The 14,574-nt window shown below is 40.9% G+C and overlaps 1 protein-coding gene across 4 annotated transcripts in view; it reads right to left on the bottom strand.

Annotated features, from left to right (window-relative positions):
• Nucleotides 1–8,963, bottom strand: part of GK (glycerol kinase) — a 34,563-nt gene extending 25,600 nt beyond the window's left edge. For 3 of the 4 annotated variants that reach the window (XM_040531219.1, XM_040531211.1, XM_040531203.1), the window contains exons 1-5: nt 8,742–8,950; nt 3,107–3,180; nt 2,373–2,479; nt 1,728–1,805; nt 638–717 (exon numbers count right to left, since the gene is read on the bottom strand). In XM_040531219.1, coding sequence (XP_040387153.1) covers nt 638–717; nt 1,728–1,805; nt 2,373–2,479; nt 3,107–3,180; nt 8,742–8,819 — 417 coding nt within the window. In that variant the 5' untranslated portion in view covers nt 8,820–8,950. Of the gene's footprint in view, nt 1–637; nt 718–1,727; nt 1,806–2,372; nt 2,480–3,106; nt 3,181–8,741 lie in introns of all 4 variants that reach the window. The other variant, XM_040531229.1, reaches the window with a different exon arrangement.
• Nucleotides 8,964–14,574: the final 5,611 nt, after the last annotated feature.

Here is a 14,574-nt window from a genome sequence, read left to right on the forward strand (position 1 = left end):
ACAAGAAAGATGGATTTTGTACTCTATTTGAATTTAAAAATCAAATAAGTTTACATGTTCTCTTACATCCATTCTGTGGCTAAAGGAAAATATATAAAATATAAAATATTTACATAATCAATCAAGGAAAACATAAATCAAAGAATTTTGATACCATTCTGCAAGCATTTATTTTCCAAATTCTTATATATACTCTTATTAAGAAAAAAAAAGGACTAATTTGCTTTTCATAAAATATCTCTGCAGTTCTCAGACTGATTGTAATTAAGTTCAATATTATGACATACGATGAAAAATGATAATATTTCACATCAGTAAATGATTTTTGAACATTTTTTTCTACTCTTAATTTTTTGGTGTGATATTTAGTGATTGGATAGGAAGTGCTCAATTAAGTCTTACAAAAGGTTACCCAATTCTCTAGTAAGACTATGTAAGGAGTATTATAAATCTATTTTGAGTCTCAGATCAGTATATAGTATTATGCATTTTTAAAAATTACTTTACAGCTAAGAAGGAACTAGAAGTGACAACTGACTTACTTTGTAATGGGGAGTTTTTCAGCAAAAAATCCCTAAAACGTTATATACTGTAGCAGTAAGTATCCAGCTGCTATTTAGTCTGTAATATCTCTCACCTTAAAAAAGGATTTGTTGTTTCCTGGAATTCTTTTAAGAAGCCTTTCAACTGTTGACTGGGTTCTCAGGTCAAGCCACACTACAAACATGAATAAAATGAATTAATTAAATGATCTAACACACCAATAGTGACATATGTAAGCTGCTTTTACAAAATTAGAGCTCTTGGCAGTAAATTCCTGTCTTTATTTATTGCTTTCTTTTTTTATTTTTTTAACACAGCTGAAAGAATACTGTATTGCCATTCTATTTTTAATGCGTGTTTGTGGGGGAAAAAAAAAGGTTGGATACACTCATTTGATTTAGAAAAACTAATGATTTGAAAAGTCAAACAGGATTTTCCACATATTAGGATATATACTTTTCTCTACCAGAGTATAAGCAAATGACTAATACTGCTTACTTTGTAGCGGATGAGTGTCATTAAATTGGAAGGTCAAAACAAACAGCAGGTTGATTATTTACTATAACATGAAAACTTTGAACTAAAGTGCTATGTCAGAGCTATCCAAGTACAGCTGAAGATAAAGCTGTAAACAACAGAGGAAAACATAGAGGAGTCCTGATCTTGCAATGATAAACTGCTAAACTAAATTGCCATAGGCTAAGAGAAACAATCTAGACAATTACCATTTCTCAGCTGTCAATCTCAAAAGCCAAGGTAAATTATTTTTATACAAATACAAATCAGTAAGTATTAATTAAGTCTACTTAACATGTGTTTCCTTTAAAGTTAAATCAAAGTTAAATCAAATCCTGAAAATTTAGTAAGCTCCTTCATTTTAACGGAACTGGTTGTGCATAAGTCAGGACTTCATGACATGCTAAGGATGTACAAAACCCCTTAGGAACACTGCTTTTTGTTAAAAGACTATTAAGCGATTTATTAAGTTATTAGGTAATAATTAACAAAATAGTCTTTTTTTAATTGCACTTGTATATACAAACACACAGCCGATGACACAGATCTCAAACACTCAAAGAAGTCAGTAGGTTATGTCACAATGAGATCTGAAAAGAACTAGGAAAGCATTTTTCTACAACACACTCATTCTACAATGCTACATATTTAGAAAGTATAGCAGTTACCAATTGCGTTATAAAGAGGTTCTCCAGTGATCTTGTCCCAAACCACTGTTGTTTCCCTCTGATTGCTGACTCCAATGGCTTCAGGACAAAATAGAAAGAAGTATCCTTTTCAGAAGGTTTGTTTTCCTCTTTATGGGGGTGAGGGAGGGAAAGGAGAGGTGGAGATGAGGGATGAACAGGTAAGGAGAAGAGGAAAGTAAATGGGAAATAAAATGCTTCCAACCTTTTCATGTTACAGTCTAGAAAGATTACTTCTATTAACTGTCGATTCATCTTTCACTGCTTAACTTACATGCTCTAAATCTTTTTTTTATTTACCACAAACTGAGACAGCACCAACACTGACAGGTAAACTAGTTTTCTTCCAGTAACTCCTAAACATTTTACATTTCAGAATTTCTTCATTCATCACCTGTCTCTGTGATTTTGTAAGATTGGTTAAGTCTACTCTGTAGATTTTGCATTGCTAATATACACGAACAGCCTCTTTTCTCATTACTCCTCCCAAACAAATGACTCTCAGTAAGAGTTAACATTTTCTTTGAGGCTAGTGCATACTTTCTCCTTATTGACTTAAAAAAGAATCTGACTTGCTCAACTATGAGCATGTTAAAGCCATGAGTTACACTTAAGAACTGGGAATACCTTTTATGTTAGTGATGTCTATGTTCAGTTGTTGCAGTTTCTCACAGGTTCTTTCCACACATTCATAGACTGACTTTAAGATTTCCTTTGGATCTTGTTCCACCCATCTTTAACAAACAGTCAATAAAAATGCACGTTAAAAACTTAGTTAGGAGAAAAAAAAAAATCAAGTCTGATCATTTTGACACAATCATAATTACAGAGAATGTTTTACATACCTATAAAAAGTTTAATGATTTTCAAAGCATTTTTAAAGAGTAAGCTGTATTTTCATAGCAAAACTATCTGCAGAAAACAAGAATTTTGTTTTGTTTTATCCCATGCAGAGGGCTTTGGAGCAACCAGTAAGTCAGTTAACAAAATGGTAGGTCAAACAAACAAAAAACACCTCAGAGAACAAACTGTGCCATCTCTATGGACTAAGCTGAAGAATATGATTAAATTGCAAAAATAACCAGCTTTACCACTTTAAATGAGACCGCAAGAGAACATGTTAATGATTGGTCAGAGTGAAAAGCTAAGTATTTTTAGTTTACGTAACACAAAGCACATACTAGATGCCTAAAGTAGTTATATTACGCCATTTTTCCTACCACAGAATCATTTACAGCAGATAGTACGTTCTAAATAGTCATTTTAGATCATCAACTTCAGTTTTGGTCATTCATACACAACAATGCATATGCTCTACCGAAATGTCCATAAATGAATAAAAAGCCACAGAAAATTCATACCCTTCTTTAGGGAATTTCTGCTGTATCTCAACCTGATGGTGACTCAAGAGCTCTGCTGTTTTTGCATTAAACACCTGCAAATAAATTACACAATTTAATTTTCTATGAACACAGAAGTTTAAACAACAATAAGTAACATTTGTTCTTTGGAATAAATATAGTGAAGTTATAACTGATAGCCCCTTTCTCATCTATCAACAACTACAAAAAAAATATCCATAAGCAGGGTTCAGGTATTAGGATTTATGCAATATTTTGGTAAGCTTTGCTGTCAATGATAACTGCTGAAACCCTGATGTTCAGAAACATTTTAGTTACATATTAGAATTGTAGAATAGAGCAGGCTGAAAGGGACCTTTAGACACCTCTGGTACAACCTCCTGCTCAAAGAAGGGTCACCCATGGGTTTAAGACCAAGCTGCCCATGGATTTTTTCCAAGAAGGCCTTGAAAACCTTCAAGGATGGAAACAGCACAACCTCTCTGGAAAATGTTAAAAGTTAATTTTTCCACTCTATTCCCCAGAAAAGTATTCTTAAAGAGGTCCACGTTCTTCCTTTTCCGTTATCACCCAAGAGATTACACAGAAAAGCACCACTGTATTTTTTCCACTGTATTTACTTAGCTCTGTTTCACCTACCAGCTCAGCCTTGACATGAAGCTATCCTAGAAGAGGGTAAGCTCTGTCAGTACTGCATGCTTGCAAGGAATTGGTATAATTGGATAAGGGTCTTAAAATGCTAAGCAATACAGTTAATAGGAGAGATTGAGTCTTGCATGTATGTAGCAAGATATTTTTACTTGAAATTCCCTTTATGCCAAAAGCATAGTAACATTTACTAAGGTTTTATAATAAAGATAGAAGACATTTTATTGAACACAGGTTTAATATCTATGTATGTGACTTATTAGCAATGTTAAATATCACTCAGTAATCATTCACCATTAATCATTTAGTATTCCTTGAAATAGGAGGTAGCACATAAGGATCCTTTTAGAAGGAAATAAATACAGATTCAACCAGACGAGGTCATTCATTAAGCCTAGAGTGTGTGACCTGCAGATAATAAACGGTGAAGCCCTAGCAGAGCGAGGATTTTGCCTCCTTCTAAGTAAGCTGTTCTAGCAGGAATAATTTCTCAACAGAACCAGTAAGACTACAAACGTGTGGATTTTTTTCATGCCCATAGAGAAGAACTAGGTAAACACAAACTCCCAATCCAACACAAACAAAACCGCAAGCTTCTGACATCCTCAACAAGGGACTAAAAAGTGTCGCTGAAAACAATACCATGTTATATAGTGATAATGGAATTATGATACACAGAAGGAAGCTAAACATGAAGGAGACATTACATTTAAACCCATTAGAAAATGGTAAACAAAGTAGGAAATAAGCAGAACAAATTCGAGCTCTTGCCCACCCCCGCCAGGCTGTAGCCAAAAAAGAAAAACTGTCCTTGTTTCTCTCAGACAGTGGTGTGAAATAGGTGACAATGACTAACGCAGATAAGGTCAACACATTCCTGTTGAAACAGGTCTGAAGTGTATTTCCGTCACTGCTTTCCTTCCTTTCATCTTCATTAATAGCTGAATCCAGTTTATGACAATGATTTCTCACTTCTCACAGGGGAAAAAAAGTCAAAGTCAGTTTTGCCCCAACTGTATCAGCAGTAGATACAGAATTGTCTGGGCCATTTGGGCATGTGGAGCTATCTTGCGGCAGAGATGATCTGATGGAAGGCAGTGAAAATATCTAGAAATGTACCGAACCCTCTGGTGAGAGATTAAAGCAAAAAGAGTAACGCCCTCCTTCCTCTCCCAGCAAATGTATCATACAAAGAAGTAGAGCTAGAGTTTTGACTCTCAAAACAACGAAGTAGAGAAGGAACTCCTATGTAGCTATGTTGTATGGAAGCAAGCAGACAAACAGAAAAGCTGATCATTTAATTCAAGCCGTTTCTAGGGTCTCATCCATGACATCACACTAAGGAGTGCTAACAGTTGCATGGCGTTACATTCACCCTTTATCATCTTAGTGGAAAAGAATTCAGATCACCCAGCCCTACCAATTTTCAAAGAATGAAAAAGAACCGTGAGACAAACAAACATGAGGCTCGTGTAAGTGACGAAGAAGCTGCATGGCTGAAAACACAATAAACAGTGACATATTTTACAAGTAACTTACCATTACTTACAAGCTTTGTCACTCCTGATAGTCATAACTCTACCTGCAGAAAAGCTACTTCAGTTAGTCTATGCTGTGTTTTCATGAGTTTATGTTAAGCTGAAACAGCTATGGCTTTGTAGGCCAACACGTGAGCACAGTTTAACTTGTCTCAGAGAAATTATCTGGCTTGGAAGGCTCTTGTCAAACAGCTCCTCCCCTCTTCCAGAAGCACTTATGATTACGGGAATAAAAAGCAAAACCATAACCCTTTTAAGTGATAAAAACTAAGAGTGCGGGGGGAAAAAAAATAAAGCATTTGCAACATTTTTAACTTTCTTGTTAGCTACATAGCCAATTTTTGTTTTTTCCCAAAAGGTTGGGCTACTTAGTGGAGGAGCAGAAGGGACTCCCTTCTGTAAGGTAAGCTCAACGGATACTAAGTGTTTCCTTAAGTAAAAGCTGGTTCTGTTTACTGAAAAGAATGGTTATAATGTGATACAATTTTATTTGAAGTGTTTCTTCTGGATATCAAGGCAGAAAGAAAATGTGCAGGGGGTGGAAAAAAAATAAATCTGTGACTGACTGATAAACCTAGGACTCTGAGTACTGTAGGTGTACTTCACTGTATTGACACTTCATCAAATATTTCAATTCTTGCTGTTCTTGGATAAAATGCCAGAAAGGCTTTACCCAGCACATACCTTTCAAGAGATAAGGCAGAGCCATTAGCTCCTGACCCCAAGGCTTTTAGCAAAAGTAGCAGGAGTTACAATGGATTTTAATGATATCATTCTTGAATAAAATGGAATATGATAGATGCAAGTATTTGATGAACATATTTGGCAAAACATCTAGATCAGAATTTAGTCACTCAGGTACAGTTGTTCAGCCTAACCATTTTTCCTCCACCTTGGTATCTTAAGAAAATGAGCTGCAAGCAATGGCGATGGCACTTAAAGCACTGAGCTCTCCCCAGTAACTCTGATCCTGTCATCCAAGTTCATCCCAACTTAACACGAAAACTGAGAACTCACACAAGGAATGACGGTTTCTTTTGCAGAAAAAAAGATCCAAATAAAGGTCCTCTGAGGGCAAAGCTACAGCATAAACTAAAACTGTTTGTGTGCATTGTGTGTGCTAAGGATAAACAAGGAGTGGCAGTAACAGAGATGCAGTTTCCTCAGTTCTGGTGCTTATTTATCATCAGCCAGCCTCATTCATGTAAGCAGGAGAATCTCACATATCCTGGCTTGCGTCCATACATAGAATCACAGAATAAGTAATGCTGGAAGGAATCTCTGGAGTCTTCTGGCCTGACCCACTGCTCAAATAATGTTAAATTTAAAATTACACCTAGTTACTCAGGGCCTTTTCCAGCCAGGTGTTAAGTACCTGCAAGGATGGAGATCTGTCTTTTTGAGCCCCGATCCAGTGTTTGAGCCTAGTGAACCTTCTGTTCCTTGATTTATTTGAGGTTTATGTTGCTGTAACTTGTCTCTGTTTCCTGTTTTCTTTTTCTGTGCCCCTCTGAGAAAAGCCTTGTTCTATTTTCTCTACACGCAGTGTTTAGATAGCTAGAGACACCACTTCCATGCCCCCTTACATTTCCCCCGGACAAACAGCCCAGGGTCTCCCAGTCTCGCCCTGCATGTCATGTGCTGCAGCCCACGAACTGCATTAGTGACCCTCTGCCGGACTAAACTAAACTTTTTGGACTCTCTGTTCCTCTGTGGGGGCCAAAACCAGACACAGTGTTCTCAGTGCTGCCTTGTAAGTGGCACATAGACAGGAATAATTAGTTCCTTTGACCTGCTGGCTGTACTCTTCTTAATGGGGTTAATCTTCACCGCTGCAAGGACACACGGCTCTCTCATGCTCAACTTGCTGTCCGGCAGGACTCTGGATCCTTTTCCACCAAGCTGCTTCCAAGCCTTCTGTCCCAAGCGCTAGAGTTTGTTGAACTTCATGACGCTTCTGACAGGCCACTTCTCCACCAGGAATTTCAATCAACTGCTCACCTGCAAACTTGAGAGCACATCCTAACCCATCATCCAGGATGCTGATAAGAATATCACAGGGTATCACCCCTCACTACCAACCCCTGTGGAACACCATGTGGGAATTGGCCACCGCCATTTAGACTGAACTATTGATGCTACCCTAACCACATTTTTCACCCAGACATCTTTGGGCTGTTCAAAATCTTATGTCCTCTGTCTCAAAAGTAAATAATAAAAAAAGGTAATGGCTGTACAGTACTAGTACACTTTCTTAAAAAGAAAGAAGTAAAAAGGTATGGCCTTTTCTTTATTTGAGCATCTGAATCCCTGAACAGAAACGTACCTCATGTCAGACAAAAAACAACAACTAACAGTATAAAAACTGCTAATGAATGCAAATAGTGCAAGGAATTTCTTTTAGAAGAACTTGTACTCATAAAAAGATCTTGAGTATAAAGTTCAAAGTGTCACTTTCAGTTCTACTAGTGTTATCCTTGTAGGCTAGGAAAAAGAGTTAACTCAGCTGCATGTGTAGAGCAGACAGAATTTATTTTCAGGCATTACAGGGAACTTTTCCAATTATTTTTTTGAAAAGGGCTCCTGACTGGCATTCCAGATAGCCCGCTGGTGTCATTTGTCAGTTTGGAGTTTCTCTCCACCCCTAGATCTCTGCTTTGTCATTTGACAATCCCATGAAGGTCGTGATATTGAGAAATAACGGTAACACAGGTCAAGATACTCGGTCTCCTGCTTCGTGAAAGGAAATTCCACATGGGGGAAGCATATCTCATTCATCTTCCCAGTTCAATACCGTGCACATTTGACAACATGCCCTATCTGGTTGCTACCTCTATGTCGGTTCCAGAACAGAAGCTATCACTGGGGTCTATGTCAAATTGCTATGACTTACTGACTAGGAGACAGGACAGCATGCATAGAGATTTGCAAGCAGGAAGTTGATCTAGTAAGTTAGGTAGATAGTAATGACATTAGTTACTGTCAATTGCATAATATGGAAATGACTAGAGCCTTAACCTAGAGGGCTGTCATTAACCGCCCCATCCTTAGACAAACCCGTCCTCCCCCGGTGCTCAGCCAGGCCCACCTTCCGCAGGGTGGGCGAGCTCAGCCACCTGAACGCCGGGACGCGCTGACACCGAGACCGGAACTGCAGCAGCCGCCCCAAGAGGCCACCACAGCGGGCTGGAGCCCGGCCGGTGGGGTTTTTATACACGTTATCCCCCCGCGGCCGCTCGGAGGGACCTCCATCCTCCTGCATACAGCAGGCCGGGGGGCCCTCAGCGCGCCCCCCCCCCCCCCCCCCCTCGTCCTCGTCCTCCTGCGGGGGCGGCAGCCGGGGCAGGACGGCGCTGCCCTTCCCCAAGGGCGAAGGGAAGCCGGGAGGGGACCCGCAACACCGTCGCCGCCCCGGCCCCCTCCCCGCGCGATCCCCGCGGCGTGCTCACCAGGAAGCGGCTAGAGCTGGTGCCCTGATCGATGGAGCCCACCAGCGGCCCCAGCGCCACGCGGTCCGACGCGGCCATGAGGGCCCCCCCCCCCGGCTAACGGCCAACGGCCGCCGCCCGTCCCCGCCTTGCAACGGCCGCGGAGCGGGGAAAGGCGCCAACGGCCGAGCTCGCGCTGCCCGACCGCCCGCGGCGCGTGGCCACCGACTGAAGCCGGCGGGCGGGGAGGGGCGGGGCTGAGCCGCCAAGGGGCGGGGCCAACGGGGGGGCGCTGCCGCGCGCGTCGCGAGCCCGCCACCAATCGGCGCCCGGGGCGCGGCGGGGGCGGGGGGGACGGGGGCGGGGTGCGCGTGGCGGGCGGTGCGAGGGGGGTGCGTTGGTGGCCGTTGGCGGCGCGAGGGCAGCCGTTGGCGGGGTGGGAAGGCTGAGGCGGCTCCTGAGGGGAGACCGGGGCGGCTCCGTGTCCCTCTCCAAGCCCGTTTCTGTCCGGTACCGGGCAGCTCCGAGGGCTTGTGAGGCAGCCACCCCGCCTGAGGCAGCCACCTGTGAAACGTTGGCCGCAACGGGGCCGGTGTCGCTTTGCAAAGCTGGTCTCTGCATCCAGCAGAAATAATGACTTCAAAAAACAAAACAAAACAAAACCCCATGATCTTGGTCCTCCGGCCTTCCTACGTGTCGGCAACTAGTGCTTCAAGAAAAACCGCTGGTGTTGCAAGACCCGTGATCGAGTTGCAAAAGCTAATAATGCTGACTAAAGCATGTGAGAAGTTAACTAGTGAAATGTTGCGGTAAATCGTCCTTCGCCAGCTCCAATTAAAGAGATTTGTCTTTGTTTCCCGTTGGTGGTAGTTGTCCAAAGTTGAGGTATTTTGTGAGAATATGGTCAGACGCAATCGGATTGCTGCTGCTTGGTAATATTTGGTGTGACATCTGATCCAGTGCTTCCAGCGTACCGTTTTTTTTTGTGTCTGTTGGCATTGGGGCACCTTGGCATGGATGCTAAGGCTCTTTGCTAATGTATAATAGATAGCAAATGACTCTGTTACAGCCTGTAGTTACAAAATCTGGAATGAGACAGATAACAGTTTAGTAAGAAGTTGCGTGTTTTTAAGAGTTGGAGTAAGAAAGCACTGGAACCGCTAACTAAATGTTATGAAAGATTCTCTGTTACCCTAAAGTGTTTTAACCACGACTGGTATTTCTTCGTAAAATGTCAGCTACGGTTCAGAGATTACTTAGCTCTGAGACTTTGCTTCTGCAGCCCATACAGAATGACCAGAGGCAGGTGGTGCAAGGAGGTGACAACAGTCCTCTCTGGCTGTGCAGAAGAACCCTCGAAATTCTCCACCTGTCAACTCACAACATACACTGCAGGCAACCTCTATGCTACAGCCACGGGCAGCAACCACAGCTGACTTTAAAAAGTTTATGCAGGGCTACACCATCTCCATACAGACTAACAGCTCAGGGAATTAATCTCAGAGGATCTTATTGAAATCTAAATTCATCAGTATAATTAGTATGATTTTTGTATTTTCTTTTGCTTCTTTTAAAACCTACCGTATGATGTTTTGAACCTAAATTTTAGCTCGAGGTAAGACATAACTATTTTGAGCAAAAGTTGAGGTCTCTCAGGATCCAGAAAAGGAGGAAGTAATATCATGACTGATATTTATGCAAAACATGAAACACTACTGCACCTATATAAAATTTATAGAGATCACTGAGTTACAGAAATTTCCTAGGATGTGCAAATCTACCATTTTCTTGGGTATTCTTTAGCAGTGTCTCTGTATTTTCACACACCTGGGAAAGGAGAGATGGCAATGATAACCTGTGCTGTTTCTTTACCCTGCAGCAGACTCTTGATTAAGACAGACAGAAGCAGAGAATTTTGGTAGACTCTAGTAAACAGAGTGTCATGGAGAACAACTTAGCTAGTCTTCCTAGCTCATTCAACAGAATAGAATAATATGAATATTCAATAGAACAGCGTACTCTTTATCCTTCAATGTTTTTATCTGGTGTTTGAACACTTTTATTTTTCTTTCCCTGTGGTATTTATTGCTTTATAGTTGAAAGCTGCTCTTTGCAGACCTGTCAGTACAGATAGTGGGCACTGTTCCAAGGAAGCTGTTTGCAGAGGAAGGAAGGGTGGAGCTGTGGCCATACCTCTGCGGTGAGATGGTGCGAGGCTGCATGCAGCTCAGATATTGTTAAAGGAATTAGCTTGGTAATGGAAGCGGTGTGCCCGAAGGAGCATGAATATCTGTGTTTCTCCACTTCTGAGTATGTATACCCCACTGGTGGTTTTGGATATTTTCAGGTAACGAACATATTTGATGCACATTCATTAAGCACATAAATATTTACAATACATTTTTCCAAGACAAGTAATTTGTTTCCTAAAGAACTGTTTTCAATAGCTAATAACACCTTCCCCTCCCCACCCCACCCCCTTTTTTTTTTTTTTATTTTTATTTTTAGTATCAGCAGAATGGTGGAGGGGTGTTGGTAATTACGTTCTGCTCTTTCTAGCTGATTCTTCTTTATTGACCTCAAGTTGAGGACAAAATGTGACCGTGTCAGGCTACTCCAAGCATGTGATACTGTGTGAATTAAAGAGTGGATGCCAGACATCCACATGTCTTTCCATTTCGCCTGTTAGTGACAGAGAGCTCAGCAGGCTGAATCCTCCTGTGCCTTACTGATGTCTGATCTTTGTGTTCCTGTAGGAAGAGCTGAAGGGAGATATTTGGAATTGGCCTACAACAGGTGTACACATAAAGTGTGAAGCGTGCCAGGATCATGAGTTACGCTGTTGCATGTACCCTTTTGCCTACTGGGAGCATGAATGATACATGTGAGATTGCAGGTGCTTGCACGTTTGAATACATTCAGTCTCTCATGCCATCCCAAGGAGCAAACACAAATAGATCATGACCTTGGTTGCCGGTGCCCTCGCATTTACGTACGTGGTTTGCAGCACTCGTATACAGGGAGCCTTTCCACGGATATAGAGGAAGCTGATTAGAACAAGCAACTCTCTTCTCTATCCTAGGCTTATTTTGGAAGGTGTCCACAGTGCTCTGTCACCATTTGGCAAGAACAGTTCAATTGTGAAGCCATGACTGTGGTGACGCAATAGATGTCTTGCAGGATGAATTTTACTTCTGACCTGATATTAAACAATAGTTTTCCCTGAATGACATTTTATATTTAGAATCACTCTCTCACTCTTCAGACCCTGAGCAATCATTGTTGCAGTTACTGTCTCTCATGTGGACAAAAGCAACAGTTGGATGAAGTAAATTCATACTTTAAAGACAATGAATGCCACTTTGAAAAGTAGTTCATCAAAATGGAAAAATCAGAAAAAAAAACACACAATTTTCATATAGATAAAAGTAAACATTCTTGGGAATTAAAATGAATAATTCAGAGAAATATAAATATTCATTACTGGTATGGTAGCTACTCCATGCCTCAAAATCCTTAACTCTGAGGTGCTTGGTCTTCTAGCTTCCATACAGAAATTATGGCAGCTTACTGCAAAATTAAATCCTGAGGGAGAATGGACACTGCATTGAGGAGAAGCATTAAATTTGAGATAGTTTTCTACTTGTTTCCTTAGACGCTATATTTTGCAGGCTTTCTTTTTTATCCTTTCTTTCTTTTCGTATCCTATTTTTCCCTGTCAAATGAATTAATCTAGTTTGTGCTCCATAAATGGATGATATGAAGACCACTTCACATAGACCCATCCTATTCTTCAATTTGACTTTCAAATTAGCAAAGGCAAGGCAAATGCTATTCATACAGTGCATCTTCTGACATATATCTTTTTTTGCACTTGATATTAGCAATTTAAGCTTATTTTTAGAAATATCTATGTATAATGATAGGATTAGAAGAAAAAAAAGGTTGTATTTCTCTAAATATTAATATTTGTCACTTTTCTATGTAAACCCAGGCTCAGAATTGAAATTTTAGCATTACATACTCTAGAGTTTGGTTTCCATCTGTGGATATAAAAAATTCCAGGACAGCTGTAGTGAAACTATTAAGAATCATTGAAGGAAGTTGTACGAGAACATGGAAGCTATCACTACACTGGATTTAAAGAATTTCTGTTAATTCTGCACTAACCTGAGCTCTTGCATCATGCAGAAGAACTAAAAATAGAAAAGGAATGTTTGAAGTGAGAAGCATCATACAGTCCAGAATGATAGTGTTGATTGATACATATCATCAAATATATGCTATTTTTGTAGAAATATATTTAATTATATTAAGGAAAATCCATTTTAGTGTATTTAAGGAAGTACACCCCATGCTTTTAGTTGCAATTTCAGTTTTGTTATTTCATGCTGAATTGCCAAGCAACATCCAGAGAAAGGGCATTAAGAATTTAATACTGATTATTCTATGGTGGTCATGGCATTTACCCAAGTTAGTTAGAAGGCCCCAGGATCTATGTATTTCTTTGTCTGTGAACTTCAAAAGCTGTTGGCATATTGGCTCTACGAAACCTCTTGCAGCAGTGTCATGCTCCTAGCATTTTTTTTACAGATATGGAGAAAGGTTCAGAGCAGCTGCATTACTAACCCGTGGTCACGCAGCAAATGCTTAGCAGAGCAGAGGTAAAGGACAGCTCTCCCTCAGGTCAAAAGGCACTGCATTCCTTATCCGCTACATTTCTCAGGAATCAGTAACTGCATTCCTGTTGACCTCAGAGAGAGCAGGGCTGAATTACCTAATAATAACCAGCAGAGGCACGATTCCACAGGGTAAGCTGAGCCAGCAGCACATAGGTACTAAAAGAATGCATGTTTACTACTGCCATCCAGTTCCTGCCTGTGCAGTTTCTGCTGCTCATGAAATGGGTCTGGTTTTTGTTGGATCCCTTCTTGAGATGTCTGAGCTCATTAACATGGCAGAGAACAAACCTAGACAAAATAAAAGTGGATTGTTTTCTGCCAAGAAGCTGAATTGGCTCGCTTTCTGTGATGAGTGCCAGAGCTGGTGCAAGAGCAGAAATTTCCACAGCTAGGAGCATGGGAAAGGTTAAGAATAAGTAGGAGATGATGTGGAGGAGATTAAGGACAGGATGAAATACCAGCAATAGCAAGCTCTTACAATGCCACTGCTCATGGACCTTCAACCTCCATATCATCACATTGAATGTCAGCTATCTCTCAGGACATTCTGGAGATATGAACAGCTATGCTATTGTCAAGAAACTGCATCATCTGTTTCTGAGAACAACTTTGATACATTGCTATCTTCAATTTTACATATATCTACATCAGATATCACAAAACTAGTGTACCTCTGTCATGAAACTGATGGGAGAGCTCAGCCATGTAGAGGTCTTCTGGAGATTCTTCATGCCCTGATTATATCCAAAGGCAAAATGAGGCCAGCTACCAGTAGCTGGAGTTTTTGGGGGACTGGTAGATAATGTATGAGAAGAGGCTGTGAAACCTGTGTTTGCTCAGCTGTAAGAGAAAGCTGAGGAGACATCTTACTGCTGCCTTTACTGCCTGGTGGGAGGGTATAGAAGAGGTGGATCCCATCTGTTCTCAGAGGTGCATGATGGTAGGACAAGGGGGAACACACACCAACAGGAACAAGTGAAGTTCTGATCAGATGTAAGGAGGGGCTATAAATAAGCAACTTATTTTTTCTTTTTCTTTCCCTCACAGTGAGAAGTGTCAAACACTGGAGCAGAGAAGTTGTAAAATAATCATTCAGGATACTCAGAATGCAACTGGACAGGGCCCGAGCAACCCTGCTCTAACTGGTGCTGGTTTGAACGGGTTGGACCGGC

The sequence above is a fragment of the Cygnus olor genome, chromosome 1 (genome assembly GCF_009769625.2).
Source record: "Cygnus olor isolate bCygOlo1 chromosome 1, bCygOlo1.pri.v2, whole genome shotgun sequence".
Lineage (NCBI taxonomy): Eukaryota > Metazoa > Chordata > Aves > Anseriformes > Anatidae > Cygnus > Cygnus olor.